This window comes from Coffea arabica, chromosome 6c (genome assembly GCF_036785885.1).
Source record: "Coffea arabica cultivar ET-39 chromosome 6c, Coffea Arabica ET-39 HiFi, whole genome shotgun sequence".
NCBI lineage: Eukaryota > Viridiplantae > Streptophyta > Magnoliopsida > Gentianales > Rubiaceae > Coffea > Coffea arabica.
Window position 1 is genome coordinate 5,278,850 of NC_092320.1, and position 20,235 is coordinate 5,299,084.

The 20,235-nt window shown below is 35.2% G+C and overlaps 1 protein-coding gene across 1 annotated transcript; it reads left to right on the forward strand.

Moving 5' to 3' along the window:
- The first annotated feature begins 14,448 nt into the window (after window positions 1-14,448).
- Window positions 14,449-19,991, forward strand: LOC113692014 (monodehydroascorbate reductase). The gene is made up of 10 exons (XM_027210347.2): window positions 14,449-14,764; window positions 15,598-15,669; window positions 16,669-16,720; window positions 16,868-16,948; window positions 17,099-17,217; window positions 17,315-17,534; window positions 17,867-17,985; window positions 18,088-18,213; window positions 18,855-18,995; window positions 19,461-19,991. The coding sequence occupies exons 1-10, from the start codon at window positions 14,714-14,716 to the stop codon at window positions 19,782-19,784; spliced, it is 1,305 nt and encodes a 434-aa protein (XP_027066148.2). The 5' UTR covers window positions 14,449-14,713; the 3' UTR covers window positions 19,785-19,991.
- The last annotated feature ends 244 nt before the right edge of the window (window positions 19,992-20,235 follow it).

Sequence of the window (20,235 nt, forward strand, 5' to 3'; positions counted from 1 at the left end):
GCAGTCTGGCAAGTTGACGGTGGTCCAGTTCGTGTCCTCCACCACGGTCCGCCTGTTCAAGCTTCCCATGTAGTTGCTGCTACAAAACCCCTCTATTTTTAGGTGCAATATCCTCCTCCATTCTTCGTTTAATTGAGCTCGGCAGCTCTGTTTTAATTTTTTTATTTGGACTTAGCAGCGATCAGCTATTGCCCGGCAATGGCTGCCCATTCAACCTATATTAGGATCCCAGGAACAATAGTGGAGGGATTAAATCCCTTTTTTACCTTCGGTTTGCTTCGATGCCACGAACCTGCTGTCTGCTTAGTTTTGTGACTAGAAACCTGCTTCGATGTTTGCTTCCATTAAAAATTGCTTCGATGTCTGCAATTAGAATGATGCCAGGAACTTGCTTCGGTCTGCATTTAAATGGAAAATGGTTTTTTTTCTTTTATGAAATTCGAATCTTTGTTTTTGAAAGTTATTAAAAAAAATTTTAATGCTACAGTAAAGTTTTTAAAAAAACTTATACAGTAAGTTTTTATACAACATCTACAGTGATCTACAGTAAAATTTTAAACAAACTTTCAAAAAACTCATGTTCCAAACGGGGCCTAAATTACTATCGTGTACACTCCATCGAATCATAATGTACACCTCAATGGAGAAAAAATATATACTTTAATAAATGCATATAGACACCTGAATGTGCACGTTAAAATCGATGTATTTGTGCTCGAATGTGTACATACAAGTGCTAGTATGTACACAGAGATAACATCATACTTTTGTCTTCAAAGTAGTTATTTTTACCATTTATGAACAGTAACTCACACCCCATTACTAAAAGTTTCATCCGCATTTTAAACATCTAATCCTGAAAAATTCCTGTGTTATGTATGTCACGGCTCACGATACTTAATTAATGAAAACCATCACAATACGGTCAGTTATACGGCCTCCTTCTGCAGCTGGACAAGTAAGCAAGGTAAGCTTGAAGAATGGCAGATTTACTCAGTTGCTTTTCTTCGGATTATGACTTGACGGAAATGTAGGTTAAATTTTTTAATTAAAATGAATAGATGATACTCTGTTTTTGTTTCTGAAATCGATAGGCACCAACAGAAATAAAAATTAGGCCAGCATTGTTTAACATGAAAAAGACAACGGGAAGTACAAACTGTGATCGGTTACGCTCAACGGGAAGTACAACAAACTACTCCAATGTCGTTGGGTGTCAAGGGCAATAACAGTTGTGTATACACAGTAGTGACTGCTGTTGCCTAATGCAATATGACCGTCAAATAAAAAGCATCAACCAGAAGAGGAAATAATTTGCTGAAAATTCGTCGGGGGTCACCTCAAAGATTCTCCAAATCAAGCACAAATCTCAGTGTAATATTAAACAGGGGAAAAGAAAAAGGCATCACCCTTATTTGGGACCACATTAACCATCATTAGGGTAATATACTCTTTTCTTAAACAACAATTTAGTAATTGTCAACGTAATATCGGTTGGTAGCTCACGGCGTGGCCCATGGGGTAGAGCAAGCTGGATAAATTTTTGACGTGCAAAAGTTCGATCTAGTACTGTAGTCATAATTATTAAATCCGGTTCGAGACTCAACTGAACATGTGATCAGGTCATTAGTTCAATTGCGGGCTGAGCGGTTCAATCACGGATTGCATAATAGTTATATTATATAATGTTATAATATATTTTAAATTTCAAAAATAATAAAATTTTTAAGTTGGTGGTTCAATTGACTGTTCAATCGGCGATTATTTTTCAATTCATCAGTTGAACCGTCAAGTCATTGACCGATCAACAAATTTATTGCTTAATTGGTTTTAACTAGCAACTCAATCTGATCCTATGATCGGATCGTCGAATTGACCGGTTCGATCGGTAGACTGGACTGAACCGGGTTGTATAACTTTGATTCTAGCTCAAGAATCCCTTCGACTACTACTCATCGCTTCGCGGCTAATTAAGGAGGTGGATTAATTCATTTGAATAAAAAAATTTGGCAAAAGGAAATTTTGGTAAGTGAAACTCCGTATTGCCAATTCCTAAGTCGTGAACAAGTAACTGTACATATCATGCAACAATAATACTAGTTCTTTGAAAGTACCAATGACTCCCCCCACCCGCACAACAAACCCTAGGGATTATTTTCGGGAGAAAAAGGAATTTTGATGGGACTTTGGGACGATCAAATGGTACCCAAGAAACAACACATGTCAGCGTGGGCAGCAAAATGAGGTGCATGTATGGCCTGATGCGGAAAGAGGGTAGTATCACGCTATAACTATCTGGCTGGCCGAGATCTGCCTTCCCTTGGCATTTTCCCCTGAGCGATGAGAATGACATCTGCTGCTGCACAGCCACCGTCCACATAATCGGTGTTCCTGCCTACTTTGGTACAATAATTCAAAGCCACGGCTGCAAATGGACAATAGCTCCTACATAATATAGCAATCTACATTGAACCCCCCCCCTCCCCCGGCCCCCCAACACACACACAAAACAATCCAAAAACAATTTTATTGCAAGCTACTTTGCTCTGAAAATTGGCAACGCCAATTCCCTTTAAATTGTTTGATATGTTTACCTTTTTTTGCTTTATCTTTTTTATGAAACGGATTATTACAATTTGAATTCTAAATATTTGAAGTAAGAACATGTACTAAAATATTTTCCAAGTCAAACCCACGCAAGAACTTGGATATGTAAGATTTTTATTTACATACGTACATGTTGGTAGGCAGTAGTGTCTTATGTTGTACAAATGATCGCCACGGGTTAAAAAAAGAGTCTTTGCTATGTATAACACTCTAAGAATGGTATCATCTATGGTCGAGATTGTTTAGGAAAATCAAAACCATAATATTTAAAGAAGAGAAACTATTAATTTATATCACTTTTGGTTAACAAAATTTGTAGACAAAAATGTTAGTGAACTAATTAAATGGTAAATTTTGGATCACTTTGTCTAATTCTGCCGTGGACGGAGATGGAATCAGCATTACATGGCTTTCAGGCGTACTTTTCCGGGGCAAAATCGTCTGAAGAGTTTTGCTCGAAGCTTTTCAGTTCATAAGCCTAAAACCACCTTCTTCCCGGACGGGGTAGCTCCTCACCTCTCACTTCCCGCATGTGATGATTAGGGACACCAAAGAGAGCAAATCAGATGCTACAATCCTCTGTTTCCCACCTCCATAATCCATAACTTAGTTAAACCAAATTTGATTTTCTTCTTCTTCTTCTTCTTCTTCTGGAGGGTTTCGATTTTGAGGGTCTGTGAGGGTGAACAGAGGAGGAGAAAGATTTATTTGGGTCCAAATAACTGATCTGGGCTTTTTTTAACATGAGTTTCCAAATAGGTCGTGCCTTCTCAAAATAGTCAAGGTGACAATAATGTGTCGTTATGTCCTCTCTGCTTCATCTTTAACTAGTATAATATGTTCCTATGAGGAGGTTGCTCGTTTTCTCTACAAGAAGATCTTGCAAGGAAAAGGAATATGGATCTCGTTGCCGCTGTGTTTGTGAAAAGTTTTGCAGGCCTTAGAATTCCTCATGTTTGTTTGTTTGATACTAAAACTTCAAGATCCAATCAGATGAGATATGATCTGGAATTTGGGATTTGGTTTTTGAACAAAAAAAGAGGAATCTTGATTCATGGATTTGCGCTTTTGGGACATGAAGTAATTATAGAAAGTGATAATGACAATACCATTTGAATTTGATGCTAGCAATTTAGCCTCGCAAGAAAGTTAGTGCGATTCTCAGGTATTGTTGATAACGCGCCATCATTCTTAAACTCAAGAGCTTTACTTATGAACATGAGATTTAACTTTGTTTAATTACAAAGTGAGCTTACAATTTTTTGCATTTAAACTTTCAATGTCAAAATCTCGATTTATATTATCAACCCAACATAAACCACTTAAATCTGTTAGTTGTGAAATAACAGATGAGGACCACTGGGCTACATGCCAACACTGGAACTACGAGAAAAGATCTTTGTACAAGATGCAAAAGGAGAGAAGGTCATCTTCAATCTGTACCAGATAGGCAGCTGAGAACCTGATGCTGCCTGCCACATGAACAAAGAGACAAATCCATTTAGGTTTGGAGACAATAAATAGTGGGGTAAGTCCTCCAAGCTAGAACCAGAGATTCGACCGAGAGATAAACCTAGTGATGAAACGTGGACGCCGAATTGCAGATCGCTTCAAGGAAGGCTATACGCATTGTTACGAAACCAGGCCGACAGTTTAACCGGTCAATCCGGTGAATCGGCCATAAAATCGAGTTGGGTTGCTAATTTGATCGTATGAGCCAAAAAATCCATTGATTTGTCAACGAATTGACAGTTCAACGGGCTAGATGGTTTTGTAAGGAACCCGATTATTGTGTTGGTGATTCAAACCTCAAGTATAGAAATAAAAGTGTACTCACCACTAGACCAACAACCCATTTGATGTTTATTTAGTCCTTCTACGTTATATATTAGACTTTTATTCTTATTTTATTTCTTCAAAACAAAATTTGTTTGAAATTCTTTAATAAAATTTTATTATTTCCCAAATTCTATAAGTTATGAAATGGATTTAAAAAGTAACATATTACATAATTCATTTTAAAGGTAAAATATTATTCTTAATAACCTTTTGCACTTAAAATTTATAAATAAACTAGATAATTACAATTAGATAAAATTTTATATTTAAAATTTGGTGGATTACTAATTAATTTTAGATTTTGTTAATTCTTATAAGAATTAATGATTTTATAATAAATTGAACTAACTGAGTATTTATTATGATAGAGTTTATTATAGTTTCAACCATATCAAAAATTATGAGACATAATATTTAAGTATATTTGTGATCCATCGATTGGACCACTCATTCTCTGGTCGAATCAGTAATTCGTTGGCCCACATTTTTCATCAAATTTTTTCCAGGTAACGAGAATCAATCTAATGGATAGAAAAATGTTTGGATAGTCTTTGGCATGACATTTAATAATTTTGCATAATAAATTACTGTTTCGCGAAAGCAAAGGGGATGTGCAATTGCTTATCATGAGATGACTAATAATGGGGACAAAATTATATATAGGAGGATGACTTCGTATTCAGTGACTAGGTGGAATTAGGCGCTTGTCATCATGCATGCTTGTAAGTTGTTAATGTGACAAAAGAGACTTAATCCATACACAAATTGAGAGTGCTACAAAATGATTAGAGATCCTAGTCGATATCGGGATTCGAAGGATTAGATCCACTTTTCGGGCCGCGAAGCAAAGCAAGCAGTCCTTGGGCGGTCCTGTGCTTTTGTGAGGGTGAATTTTATTTGTACGCAGTTAAATCCTCAAGGAGCGTAGGGCTGTCAACGGGCCGGGTCCGGGCCGGAATTCATTATTCCGGACCCGGACCCGAATTACTATGCCGGACCCGGACCCGACCCGTTTACCCGACGGGTCTTTTATCCTATGTTCCGGATCCGGATCCGGCGGGTCCCGGATCCGGATCCGGGTCTACCCGAACAAATTTAGCAAAATTTATAATTTCTAATAAAAATGAAAAAAAAATATATTTGTAAACTAATTTTTAACTAATGCAAAGAAAAAACCAAATAAGAAAAGAAATCAAATTAACTTTATTAAAATACATCACTCTAATCAAATTATATTGATAAATATACATATTTAAAATTATTAATTCATTTATATCCGGATCCGGGTCTAATACGGGCCGGAATACTATATTCCATATCCGACCCGTTTTTTTGTTTGACAAAACGGATCCGGATCCGGATCCGGAAAACGGAATTAAATCCCTACCCATACCCGCAATAATTTCACGGATCCGGTCCGGATCCGGGTCTAGACCCGACCCGTTGACAGGCCTAAAGGAGCGAGAAGAAGGACCACGTAAACCGTCGTGATTTGTTCTGCACATGCAGCCGGCTGGTTCCAAGTAATGGTTGGCGGCTCGGAACGTACGACGTGGACAAGGAGCATGCACATGCCCGGGGCCGTAGTCTAGCCGTAAAGCGAGCTCTTGAGCTGAATAAGATCGTGAGTATGAAATTTTTTTAGATTTGAATCCTTCTATCTAATTTGGGTACATTGTGAGTAGGACTGCAAACGAGTCGAGTCGAGTCAAGTCGAGTTTTGAACTAATCGACTCGAGTCTCTACTAAATTTTATCGAACTCGAGCTCGACGAGCCGGCAATTTTCAAGCTCGAGTTTGACTCGAATCAAGTCGAGCCGAACTCGAAAAAAATAAAAAATAATTATTTTATTTTTAAAAAAAATAAAATAATATTTTTTTGTAAATAACTAATAAAATATTAAGGATGTATACGTAATTTTACTGTGAAAATAAAAAATAAAAAAATATATATAATATACGTAATTTTATTATTAAATAAAAATAAAAAATATATATGTACTCAAACTCGCGAGCTAACGAGTTTAATATTCTGAGCTCGAGTTCAAGCTCAACTCGAGTTTGACGCGAGCGGCTCGATTCGTTTGCAACCCTAATTGTGAGGGATCGCAGCATCTGTTATGATTTGGTGTGCCTACTTAGGTCCAAAGTAACTCAAGTCGGACATATTTCGAGTCACAAAAAAAAAAAAAGAGCATGCACGTGTACTGCTGGTTATCGGCTGATGCAGAAAGGCGCGTGATTGTGATGATAATTAGCACCATAAACAAGCACAACACTTGAAAGAGCAATTGTAAATAAAATATTCTTCTAAATTTAAAATTTTTTATTTTAAAAGAAAAAACTAGTACATAAAACTCTAAACGTGGATCGAGGAAAACGAATTCCTTCCTCGCATGTCTCCCATCCCTCGTTGCAAAATTTGGTCCGCAGTTGTATTCACAAAAGGAAAAAAGCAAAGAATTTCTATTTCTCGGGATCTATGCTTCCACGACTTGAAATGTATCCTAGTGACTTTTCAAAATAATTTCGCTTTATGTATATTTACCCATTTAGAGATAGAGCGAGGGTACATTTGATAAAACTGAAATTTGAAAATTTATATTTGAAGTTTGAAATATAAATCTATTAAATTATTAAGTATAGATATAATACATTTGAGTGCATATCATATTAGCTGATAAGTAAATAAATTATCATTTATTTTTTAGAGTAAGTTTTGTTTAAAAAATTTAATACTATTTAATTAATTTAAATATTTAATTTTTTTGTTAAAACAAACACGTCTGAATATATTGAATCCATTAAATTTAATTACTAAATTGGATCATCAAGTAGAACCTGAGTTTTCATAAAAATCGAAATTTCTCGTCGCAACAGATTTCAAATTAGATTTCTTGCAACCTTTTCCTTTTTTTTCTGTGTTTCCCACTTTTGGCGGCTTTGAAGAAAAATATATACGCTCCATTTCAAAAGGGAAAACCAAATAATTTCAGAGTATATATGATGATAGGCTAGCGTCGCTATATGCTTTAAGCATGCGTAGAGGCAGAGAGACCTTGGACCTTGGACCTTTGGCCCTGCATTTATCAAGGGCCACCAAAATTCCTTCCTCCTTCAGCCCTACTCCCTACGCTCTGTTTCCACATGTCAGGAATGAGGGGCCCGGTGTAAAATTTGAGGTCTTCGACGGGTTCATTATCATCAAAGTTTGGTGGCACAGTACATGTTTCAGAAATCTTTTGTTCGACCATATGTCCCTTTCGGCAAATAGTGAACTACTTCTGGTTATTATTTACGTCTACAACATTTTGAACCAACGTATCTGATTTCACCATAATAAATAACTTTATACAAATGGCAATTTTTCTTTTTTCTTTTTTTTTTTTGTTGCACGGTGATAATGCTGCCCATATCAAGCTTGGGATTGAAATGGATCCCTACCTCTTCTGTCATTTGGACTTTGCAAAAAAGCAAATTCTACACATAAAATGTACAAATAGAAAAAAAAAAAAGATTGAAAATAAGTATGTTCTAACTTCTGAATTGCGCGTTCCCGATGAAGAACATGATCGTCGAGGACCAACTCAAAGTATTATTAATTATTGAGAAAAAGAAGGGAAAATATAAATAAAAAAAAAAGTGTGGATCATGGTAGTTATGATGGTGACGGATGGAGATATTTTAGAAGTCGGTAAAAGCTTTAATGGAATGTGCGTGTATCATAGGAAGTTCTATAGGTGATATAAAGAAATAGAAATACTACTGACTTCCATGCTCACATAAAATGATTTTGGAGCGCAGGTTGAAAGTGAATAGGCAAATTGGTCCCCTCTTCCTAACATCTTTTCATGCTTTTTGACTAATCCCAAGCCAATTGCCTTAACGCCTTCGCTTTTTTTTTTTCCCCGTTCTTTTTTAAAGGGTTCTTGAATCCACAACGGAAATCGGAAAACCTTGGGACTGATGGTAGAATGACAAAAAAGGTCAGGGGTCCGAGACCTGGGATGAGATGATACCATCTCAGTACCTCCCAAGTTTTCTTAGAAATTAAGGGACGGTGCAAATCTGCATTAATTTATAAGGTCAATTGTTCCAAAGGGGGTGGGAAAGCGAGTGAGCAATTGTTTTCATTTAAGGTTTTATAGTTAAAGCAATTCCCAAAGAGTCGAGGGACCTGAATGATCAAGTATACGAGTAAAGGGGACATGGATGGTACTGCAAGGTCCACAAGCGTAAGCAATCGTGACTTGGTAGCGGACAACTTCAATGCTTTTTTTTTTTTTTTGGCTATCATTCAAAATGATCAAGCCGACTCATGTTGCCGCGCTTGAGGCTGGATGATGGGTGCCTAGAATCATACAAGTATGCTTATGTACTAAATGTGTAAATGATGATGGTTAATGTTGTTATATAGATTATGTATATTAATAGTGCTACGCGTTCAATTGAGGAAGGATAAAATATTCTTTATTTTATTTTAACCTATTCAAATCAAATGAATGTGTAAAATGGTCCATTATTAGTAATTTGATGCTAGTACTATGTGAAGTAATGTTGTTGTTCTTGTCTTACGAAGCAACGTGACTCTTTTTTTTTTTATATATATAATTTACAGGTATTCGCAAACATTTTACGGTCTGCGATTAATTCTGTTTGATCTGTGTAGGACCCCTTGCAGAAGGAAATTCTCTTAACGTTATTTTTTTTTTTCTATTTCCATGGGTTTCGAACCCGAGCCCCTTCCGCTAGCAAGCAACGTGGCTCTATAGTTTAATAGTCTACACCAGTTGGTTCATTTCCCAACCCTACAATTACAAGCATTAACCATCTACTTTAGGTATGTATCGGCAAAAGGTTCGTGAAAAATCAACCTTGCTATTCGTTTTCAACGCAAAGAAAGAATTCATCAACAAATCTAACTACACGACATAGGGGTTTCCGGTTAAATTTTTCTTTGTCATTTCTTAATTGCTTCCAGATTTATTTACTACAAAAATAAAATAATATTTGTTCAGAATGCTTCTTTAATCCAGTCATTGCAATGACCGCAACGAAAAATGATGAGTTGATAGCAGTTATTTTTTAAAAAAAAAAAAAAAAGGGGAGGATCTAGTAATTACGACATTGTTTAAAATGCATGCAATTGTCAAAACTTTTTTGAATTTGTTACGCAATTTATATGAACTAGCTTTCTAGTAGAAAGTTTCTACCATTAAATAAGCTGATTAAGGAATTTTGCTATCATCCTTTATATCTGTACTCCTTTCCTTTTTTTTTTTTCCCCCACTTGAACACAATCAAATCCACATATTATTGATAGCAGGCCCAACCCAATTACATAAATAAACCTCTATAAAGTTAAATAACTATTACGTCCACAAAAGTTTCATCAAGCTAAATACATCCTGAAATTGTGCCATTATCTTCATTTTGCAGATGGACGGAGAAGATATAAAAAAAAATGCAGATGATGGAGAATGGGATACCAATCAGAACACAGATAATAGCCTAAGTGGCTAAGTGATACTACTGTTCTGATAGTACCATTCTTCAAAGCTTATAGCCGGAAAGTAATGTTTGCACTCTCCAATTAGCCTCCAGCGCTCTGTCGGAAGCTATATATTTTTAGCGAATGAATTGGAATGCAAGAAATTAAGCAATGGGTGCGCGTATTAATTTCCTTGTAACAACACCCATATAATGGATCTAATGTTTGGGCCTTCACGGCCATTGTTCACGCTTGTGATTGCAAAATGAGAAACTGAACATTTAATACGGTTGGTCATCATTGGATCTGACGTCTAGCTTGGGCCCAACATGAAAAAAATGATAGAGTAAATTTTATTTATATATTATTATTCTTAAATTTATGATACATGTGTAAAGATTAAAATTTTAATAAAAAAAAATTAATATTATCATCAGTGTAATAAAAAGATGCATTATTCTCGTTCCTTCCTCCATTTTGAAACGGGCAACCTTTCCTCGAGAAGAGAGAGCCGCCCCCCCGCAGGAAGAGGGGGGGAAGGGGCGGTGCTAATTTGGACGACAGCAAGCACAATGCGGACAAACAGGGTCCAAGAAGCAGTGGGCGAGACTGGACTTTTATGCATAGCTTGCAGGCCCGAAGAGACTGACATACTGACACATGGCTGAAACACGTAGACGTAACGGCTGACGCTGATATGGCAACAACTGTTTGGTCCTTCTATTTTTTTGGGCGATGATGCCTTGCAATGATTCCTTTCACACGAGACTTACAGGTCTAAATTTACATCTCATTTTTTCTTTTCATTTGTTTTGGATCCCAGATATTCTTTTTTTTTTTTTTGGTCAAACCCCAGATATTCTTATTGACTATCATTAAACTCTCCCTTTCTCGTTCTTATTTCATTTTAACTGAATTGATCTCATAAATCCTGTTACTGTTACTATTCAAACAAAACAATTTCCTTTTTCGACTAAGCAAAATACCATTCTTAAAAGAAAAAAAAAGAATTATTGGCTAAATCAGTACTCTTTCGTATTAAAATACTAGGGAGGGACAGCCCGCGTGACGAGTGGAAATTTGGTGCTTGTGATTCAAAATAATTAATAATTATTGTTTAATATTTTGTAGTATAGGAACTGAAGTATGATAATTTTATCGTGTGATTTTAATAGAAAATTGATAAGTTACATTGTGAGTCAATAAAAATAATGTGCAATAAAACATCCTTATCGTTATACTATATAAGAATCCATTGTGATCAAAGGTTATGTTTGAATTTCAACTGCAAAGATAAAGGTAGTTTGAAAATGTAAAAATGTTTGAAGTGCAATTGAAAAGTATTCAAATGTCTCTTCTAAAACTTATCCAAGATGATAAAATATTTTAAAGTATCAATTGGACCCTTCATCTCTCGAATCTATATATATTCGTAAAAGATCCTCAAGCAATGCTTCTGATTTCCCTCTCGACTTAAGCTCAACCTGAATTATCAAGTCAAGTTTATCCATCGATTACTTTGTGTCTAATCTAATCTAAAATAATTTTATTTTTTACTAACTATTTATATAATCTGGTGGATATAATACGACTTAATCACATGTTTCTTACAGAGATAATAATATCAAAAAATGATAGATATATAATAAACTCTAGTGGTATTTTTCAAAATTTTGTAGAAACTATTCAAATTTGGTGTTTTTTGTTAGAGGTATTTCTTTATAATCTCATAAATAAGTTCAAATCTGCATAATTGTTAAAGATCTGAATTGAAACTATCTTGATTATAAAAAATTGGTGCAAATAATATTCTCTAAAATTGAAATTGTAGAAAATGGTAAGTAAAATCAGAAGAAATTTCTCATATGAATTCGAATTGCAAACTATAGGTAGAAACTGCTTAATGATATTTTTCAATGTTTACTTGTATAAGTATTCAATATAACATCTCAACTTAATTGACTTGTTTGAACTATGGATAATAGTTGCTTCAATCAAATTAAGAAATACTATTTATCATTTTACAACATACAATTATGAGTAAATGAATTAATACAATGTAATCAAAATGGTGCTGTAGTTAAAGCATTTAAACTCATCAAATTCCATTACAAATTCTTTACATGGTATAAAAAAGTAAATTTTTTGTATTTGAAACTATTTAAACAGTATAATACAAGAACGAGATCATAACATAGAAAGCAAATAGAGTGCAAATGACATCTTAGCAATATGTAGCATGATTAATTTTCTTTTTTAGTTTCAATGAAGTACAAAATTATAAGTTAATAAATTTTACAATCATAAAGTTCTCAATTAAAATAAACACAAGTTGAATTTCAAATCATATTACATAAAAAAATAACTACTTGAACCATAATTGCTGGAATGTAGTCAACAGATCCCTAGAGTCAAAAATAATATGAGCAAGTTCATGAAAAATAAGGTTATTTTACTTAAAAAAATAGATAATACCTTGGTTGAGGAAGAAAAGATGATAAAATTGTTTTTCTGATTATTTTAGAAAGTGACAACATTATCTCAAATTGTACTTTGACCAGAGACAGAATCTCTGGGATCTACTAAGAAAAATAATACAATTAGTCAGTTTTTTGAATTAGAAGTATCAAAAGGCAAATTATATGGAGTTTTTGAATAAATCAATTATCAGAAAAAAAAACTACAATCGAAGAAGCCAAACTCAAAAAACTCACCTCAATTTAAAGGAAACCGAAAAAGAAGAAAGAGTATCGGCTAAACATGGGGACATAAATATGATAATGATTGTTCAGATAATAATTAAGTTAATTAATTATAATTAAAATCCAATTATGTAAACATCCAATTAATTCCTTAACGGATGATAAAGGTTTCAGGAAATTTGAAGGTTTGGATGTTAGTATAATAAATTATTAAAAGGACACTTATGTAATTCTATCAAAATACAAATTTTATTCAGTTGTACTTGATACTCAACTTGACACTAAACATTGTAACATACCAAACCTGCCCCTAACCTTAAATGTCTGAAAGGTTATATAAGTAATTATAGTGAAATTAAAGTTATGATGACTTGTACTCAATGTTCTAATTACTCTTCAAACATTCTCACATTCCCAAAATAACCTCACCCCTGCGGTTGAAATTTAGTTCTAAACTCGTTCTTATATAGTATAAGGATACAACATTTCTCTAAATGACCACTAAAATTGCCTTAAGCATCTAGTCTTATTTAATAAATTTTTAGAATTTTAAAAACATTTGAAGGAGAGTTTGTCATTAATGTTAATGATATTTTAAAAGATTTTTATGTATGAGTATCCATTTTTCTCCAATTTTACATATTTAGCTAGGTATAAAATGCATCAAAGCCTACAAAAATGTAAGCACGAGGATACACACATAAATATATGCGAAAAGTACCCTTTTTTCTGGCAACTAAATTTTCTTCAAATTCAATCTCAAATATTTCTTGCAATTATGAGGGCACACACATTGCAAAAAGTAACCTTTTTTTTGCAACTCGTTTTTCCATTAAGTTCAATCTCATGCATTTCTTGCCATCAAATGCACTATTCTGTAAGTAAAAAGTCTCGAGACATCTCACTTGCATTCCCACTCTCGTATTATCTAATCTATCCCTCCCATTTGGCATCACTTTACCTGTTAAGTTATACAAATCAAATTTCCCTTGAAACTCCGTTAATGGAAGACAAGTAACACGATCCAATAATTCAAATTAATGTGCTGTCATGTAATGTGACACTTGAATAATATACTCCCTCCGTCCCACTTTGATAGTCTTGTTTTCCTTTTTCGTCTGTCCCAAATTGTAATCCGCTTTTCCATTAAGAAATGTAGTAATCTTTCAAATTGTCTAAAATACCCTTATTAAATATCTTATTATTAATACATTATTATTAAATACTAACCCACTACATTGAATACATTGAGTTTTTTCAATACTAACCCATTAGCTGTAACTGATATTCATTGGCACTTTTCGTGATTAGCATAAGGGTATTTTAGAAAATTATTAATCTAAATTTATGTTTCCAACCAAATTAATTACACTTTCTTAATCTGTGTGAAAAAAAAATCAAGACTAACAAAACGGGACGGAGGGAGTAATTTTTTTTTGGGGGTTTGGAGTACTATTTAATGAGATGCTAGCTACAACCCAAGACCCATAGACAAGGCTAGCCAAGAACTTGTATTAAAAGCCAAAAAAATGAGAAAAGGATATGGAGTAAAAAAGACGACCCATGAATTTTTGAATCAAACAGTTGTTGTTGTTTTTTTTTTAAATTTGGAAACAATTTTTGAATCATTCTTGGAGAAGGGCAAGACAGTCAGTAGAAGAAACTGTCGTGGCGAATATATAGTCCGCAGAATAAAGCGGCAAGTGATCCGCCACGTGTACGACATCCATTGACTTGCGCTACGTTCCCATTTTACGACACCACCAGCCATGCCCACTCAAAGCAGCAGCAGCCCTCAGCTCATCAGTCCACCTGTATTGTAATTTGTATGTACCTCTAAACCACCACCAAATTCATAATCGTCCTCCCCCAGGCCCCAGCCCCAAGGAGAGAAGAAACTCTCGCTCCGTCGCCGGCTTCATTTTATATTGAGCGACTAGTATTGATAGTTACAATTCGCAATCCGCATTTTGCTCTCGTCTTTGACCCCCCAAATCTCTATTTATTGACTCGAAACTTTAGATCCTGATCAGATATATATATATTAAAAAAGAAGAGCTAAAGGAAAACGAAAATGGCAGAGAAGTCATTCAAGTACGTGATCCTAGGAGGCGGCGTTTCTGCTGTGAGTACAATCCTCGATCGCTCATGTCGTGTTAATTTTCAATTCTAAATTCCGAAGTTTTATGAGAAAATTCTTGTTTGCATGAGACTATTCACTTGATTTATTCATTAATTTGCTACGGTATGGGATCTGATGGCCATGTTTCTCTTTATGCTAGCCTTCGTGATTTACAAAACTGACGCTTTACTTTTTGCCCTAATTTTCCGTGCAAATGGAGATGGTCAGAATTTTGAGCAACACAATTTGCCCTAGCTTCTGCTTTACTTATTTATTAGCTGTTTTATTTAATTTGTATAAGACGACGACGATGTTCCTATGACAAAGATTTTTATGATGGATGCCTCAGGTTCCAATTCAACTGTCTGGTAGTTTTGTTCCTTTCACTTTTAACTTGAATCAAATTTATAGTTATTGCCCGGTCAGGCGAAACTTTGAGCCAAAACAAAATGGCCAAAATACTCGATATATTTTTTGTGTAAAACTGTGGCTCTTTTTTGATGAAACATTAGCTTTGATTTAAATACAATGTTTGTGTAGATTCGGTTACCGCAGTATATGTTCTTGTATGCTTTTTATAAGATTACTGCATTTCAAACTTCATAAATGGTGAAAATCTAATCGGCCAAAAGGTGCTGAGAATCCAGTTTATTCCTCAAAGTGTTTGGTGTTTTTGCACTTCAATTGCTCATGTTATATGACCTAGGTCAAATTCAACTATTAGATTTCATCTATTAACTTCTTCTTCTTCTTCTCTCTCTCTCTCTCTCTCTCTCTCTCTTTCTCGAAGTTTATTGCTGATAGTTTGCATTTATTGAATTTGGTTACGACCGTAGGGGTATGCTGCCAGGGAATTTGCAAAACAGGGAGTTAAACCTGGTGAACTGGCAATCATTTCAAAAGAGGCGGTATGCATCTTTCAACTAATGTTTATTTTTTGAATTTTTCTGTTTAGAATTCCTACATACCCTGTATGTGTGCTTTGCATCAGTATGTAGAGTGAAGTGTATAAGGCGTTCACTTTTGTGATGAAAACTTATCCGGAGTTCATAATTGTGGAGAGAGAAAAAGAGAAGACGACAACATGTTGTACACACTCATGGTGTCTTAAACCTTCATTCAGTTGCATTAAGTTTAGAAAATAAGGGCATATTTATTATTTATGTTTGTGATATGTCTTTATTAAACATCTCAAATTGGGTGTCGTTTACAAGGCTATGGTCCTTCAACATACATCTTCCATACCTATGCTCTTAGGCAGCAGTTAAAAGTTCTGGTTACCATTTTTCATGAAGCTGCATTTGAAGAATCAATATCATAACTCCAGGAATGTATAATCAATCAGGTGGTAATAAATTTAAGCTTGGGCTGCTTGGTTCTATTGTTTGTTCTTTTGCCTTAGTGAATCCACACCTGCTTATGATTATTGAAAACTAAAACTTCCACTGCAAGACTTGTGATATTTCTTGATCAAATGACTGCCAACTGGGGAAGCTTTTTCAAATTGAGTCTTTCACATTGTCAGAAGTTATAGACTCTTGTCCGTGTAGTTTAAATAGAAAGGGAAATTTGTTCTGTGTATATGTTATAAATGTCTCTTGGTTCCTTCAATCACCCAACTCTGTAATTTTGAAAAAAGAAGTGCAAAATGTTTTGTGACAATTAGGCCCCATAATGTTCTTCTTGTTGTTATTATAGGATCTAGGAACAATTATTGAGAAATAATAACCACTGGTGATGTAATTTTCTCAACATAGATATATCATATTATTATTGTGCCTGTAGCTGGATGGGGAAAAAGCAAGAAAAATTAGCCCGGCGCTAAAAGCTCTTACCAGGCGTGCTGTTTATTTGCTAACCTGTTACCTGCTTATAATTAGAATTAATCAATTATATTGCATTTTCAGGTGGCTCCCTATGAGCGCCCTGCACTAAGCAAAGCATACCTTTTTCCTGAGGGTAAGTTCTTTATTGGAAATTAGTTTCAACAGAATACTATCTGAACCAATTTTAAGATAACTAGCTTAGAAGTCTTACTGTCACTTGAATTTCTTGACTCTCTATATGTTGAAACTTTCTTAATTGAGACTAGTTCAATTTCTTCAGGAACTGCTAGACTCCCAGGTTTTCATGTTTGTGTTGGCAGTGGAGGGGAGAGACTGCTGCCTGAGTGGTACCCGGAGAAAGGTAGAATTCTGGGGAATCATGATTTATCTGCTATTTTTTATGCGTAACAATGCAAGTGCCTGGGCTTGCTCTCATTATTTTGTATATTTCTTCATCCATAGCTTCAGAATGAAGTTGAATCTGTTTACAGAGCTTATTCTGATGTTCCAGGGATATCATTGATCCTGAGCACAGAAATAGTAAAAGCAGACCTTCCTTCAAAGACACTCATTAGTGCAGCTGGGGAAACATTTAAGTATGAAACGCTTATCATTGCAACTGGTTCAACAGTAAGTCCCTAATCTGCAAAGTTACAACTAAACAGGGAATTATTTACGTTTTGACTTTGTGCCCCTTGCTCTTTATATCAATTCAACATTTCTGCAGGTTATAAAGTTGTCCGACTTTGGTGTCCAAGGGGCTGATGCCAAAAATATTTTATACTTGAGAGAAATTGATGATGCTGATAAGCTTGTAGAAGCAATAAAAGAAAAGAAAAATGGCAAGGCTGTGATTGTCGGAGGAGGATACATTGGTCTTGAGCTTAGTGCAGCACTGAGAATCAACAACATCGATGTCAGTATGGTTTACCCAGAGCCCTGGTGCAGTAAGTGGAAATTATTTCATCATCTCATGCTTTATTATAACTGTCCAACTTTTGAAATTTATACTCATGGTTAGTTAATGAATTCCTATATTTTTCTGGAACCAATATCAAGGGGACTTGAAAGATTATTATTGGTGAAATAGGACATAAAATTTCTGTAGGCCACTACTTGGTCAAGCATATTTTATTTGGAGAACTGGGCATTTACTTCGTCACTGCTATAGAGGAAAGTGGGGCATCTTGTTTTGAATGCCAATGAAGTACAACTTATAGCATGTATTGTGTACTCTTAGTTGTTTCTGCTTGACCCAGTCAATCATATGATTCTGTAGTGCCCAGGCTTTTTACATCCGGTATAGCTGCCTTCTATGAGGGTTATTATGCGAAGAAGGGAGTCAAAATCATCAAGGGTACTGTAGCTGTTGGATTTGATGCACATGACAATGGGGAGGTATAATACATATCCTTATGAACCGTTCCAAATTCTCCAGTAAAGAATTTTATTTACGAGCATTATAGAAATCAAACACTGCAATCATGCTCCCTTTTATAGGTTAAAGCAGTGAAGCTGAAGGATGGTAGGGTTCTGGAAGCTGACATAGTTGTTGTTGGTGTGGGAGGAAGACCACTGATAACTCTGTTTAAAGGACAAGTTGAAGAGGAGAAAGGTGGAATTAAGGTGTGCTGTCTCCTTTCAATGTTTTGTGATTTTTATGTTCCAACCTTTCAGGCTTGCCCTATGTGTTTCCTCATGGTGTAGATTCTGAAATTAGATTATATGATAAAAGATTTAGTGTCTATGTCTTGTTTGCACATTTGAATAGATTGCCAGATGTCATGCTCTCTCCTTTTTGGAAGCTGGAAAACATATGAAGTACTGTTGCTATAATTCATGGCATATCCTGTTATGATAGTAATTTTCATCAAATCACATGGTTTTTTTTTTAATGTGGTAGTGGTGGTAAAAACTTGATTATCGGCCTGTTCTCAACTGATTTTTTGGAACTGCTTTAGCTTCTGATTCTAGAGAATCGGTTATACAATGTTCTCAACTGCTTTATCTTTCTGCTTTTGGCTTTTTTAATTCTGAATTTGGTTTTTTAAAAATTAACTTTTACAAATATTAGAATCAGTTGAGAATAGGCCCAAGCATTTCATGAAGTCCTTGTCACAAACGTTCATGATTATTGCATGGTCTGAATGAGTTTTTCTTTCTTAGTTATTTGAATATAAAAAAGATTAATATTTTTCTTAATCAGTTTAATGTCAGTATGTCACAAACTGTGTGGATGTTACATAGAGATTGCCTTTTTGTTGCAGGCTGATGGATTCTTCAAAACAAGCGTACCTGATGTATATGCTGTGGGTGATGTTGCTACTTTCCCTCTGAAACTTTACAATGAGATCAGGAGAGTTGAGCATGTTGATCATGCTCGCAAATCTGCTGAACAGGCTGTGAAGGTATTTGTTGACCTTTTTCTGAGTTTAGTAATTTAAAGTCTGCTCTGATTCAATATACATTTTTTTTTATGTGGGTTATTTGAATGTCATTAGACTGAAACAAAAAGAGTTTGCCATAGACCAAAACTGTGACAAGTATCATCTTTCTTTCTCTTCCCTTCCGATTCAATTCTCTTAATTCACGTCTTCATTTGATGAACTCTGGAAATCGTCTAAAATGTCCACAGTTTCCTAAGACAGCCTATTTTCTTCTTTTGATGATGAAAACTTGCAGCAGGACTTGCTCTAGGCAACTTTTTTAGTTTTTCGGATGTCTTAATAGCAATGAACCTTAAAAATCCGTGTCTTCCATTTCGTCACATTTTCCATGAAATTTTTCCCAGAGAAAGATTAAAAAAAAGGTTGTACATTTCCAATTACACAAATGAAAGCTAATAACTGATAAGGGACGACTTATCTGAGCAGGCAATTTTTGCAAGAGAACAAGGGAAGTCTATTGATGAGTACGACTATCTCCCATACTTCTATTCTCGTGCCTTTGATTTGTCATGGCAATTCTATGGTGACAATGTTGGAGACACAGTGCTGTTCGGAGACAGCAGTCCAGATTCTTCTACTCACAAATTTGGATCATATTGGATCAAAGATGGGAAGGTCGTTGGTGCATTCCTGGAGAGTGGCACCCCTGAAGAAAACAAGGCAATTGCCAAAGTTGCAAGGGTGCAGCCCCCAGCTGACAGCTTGGATGAGTTGGCAAAGGAGGGTCTCACTTTTGCATGTAAGATTTGAAGGTCTTATTACGTATGATCGGGGGCTTCTACAGGGTAATTCTATACATGGTCTCCGTAGTTTTTCTTATGAGCTGACGACGTCCCCTGCAGTCGATGGTCGGCTTTTGCCCAGTGTAAAGTTGGATATTACGGATCCAATTGTGCTTACAACTTGTTTCCCTTTCTCTGGGAGGATTTATATGTGAACTACGAGCTTTTAAAGTCATTGACCAGGTCTCTTTGTTTGTGTGATGTATTTTCTGTTACTTAAATATTCTCCGGTGAATGAAATAACGAGCTGAGAATTTAGGGCACGACCTCTTTAATCAATGGCTGAAATTTTTTTTAAACTATAAGTTGTTTTTTTAAACTATAAGTTGTTTTACCAATGTCAACCATCCAAAAGCCGTATACTTTGTTGTGTAACAGGAATCCCAGCTTGAATGCTTCCCCACCCAGTAAAAAGGGGG

Bases quoted from the DNA above. Each gene is read 5' to 3' on its own strand.
- LOC113692014 (XM_027210347.2), top strand. From the start codon at position 14,714: ATGGCAGAGAAGTCATTCAAGTACGTGATCCTAGGAGGCGGCGTTTCT. The intron at 15,670-16,668 runs GTATGCATCTTT...TTGCATTTTCAG, and splicing joins CAATCATTTCAAAAGAGGCG to GTGGCTCCCTATGAGCGCCC. The intron at 16,721-16,867 runs GTAAGTTCTTTA...CAATTTCTTCAG, and splicing joins AGCATACCTTTTTCCTGAGG to GAACTGCTAGACTCCCAGGT.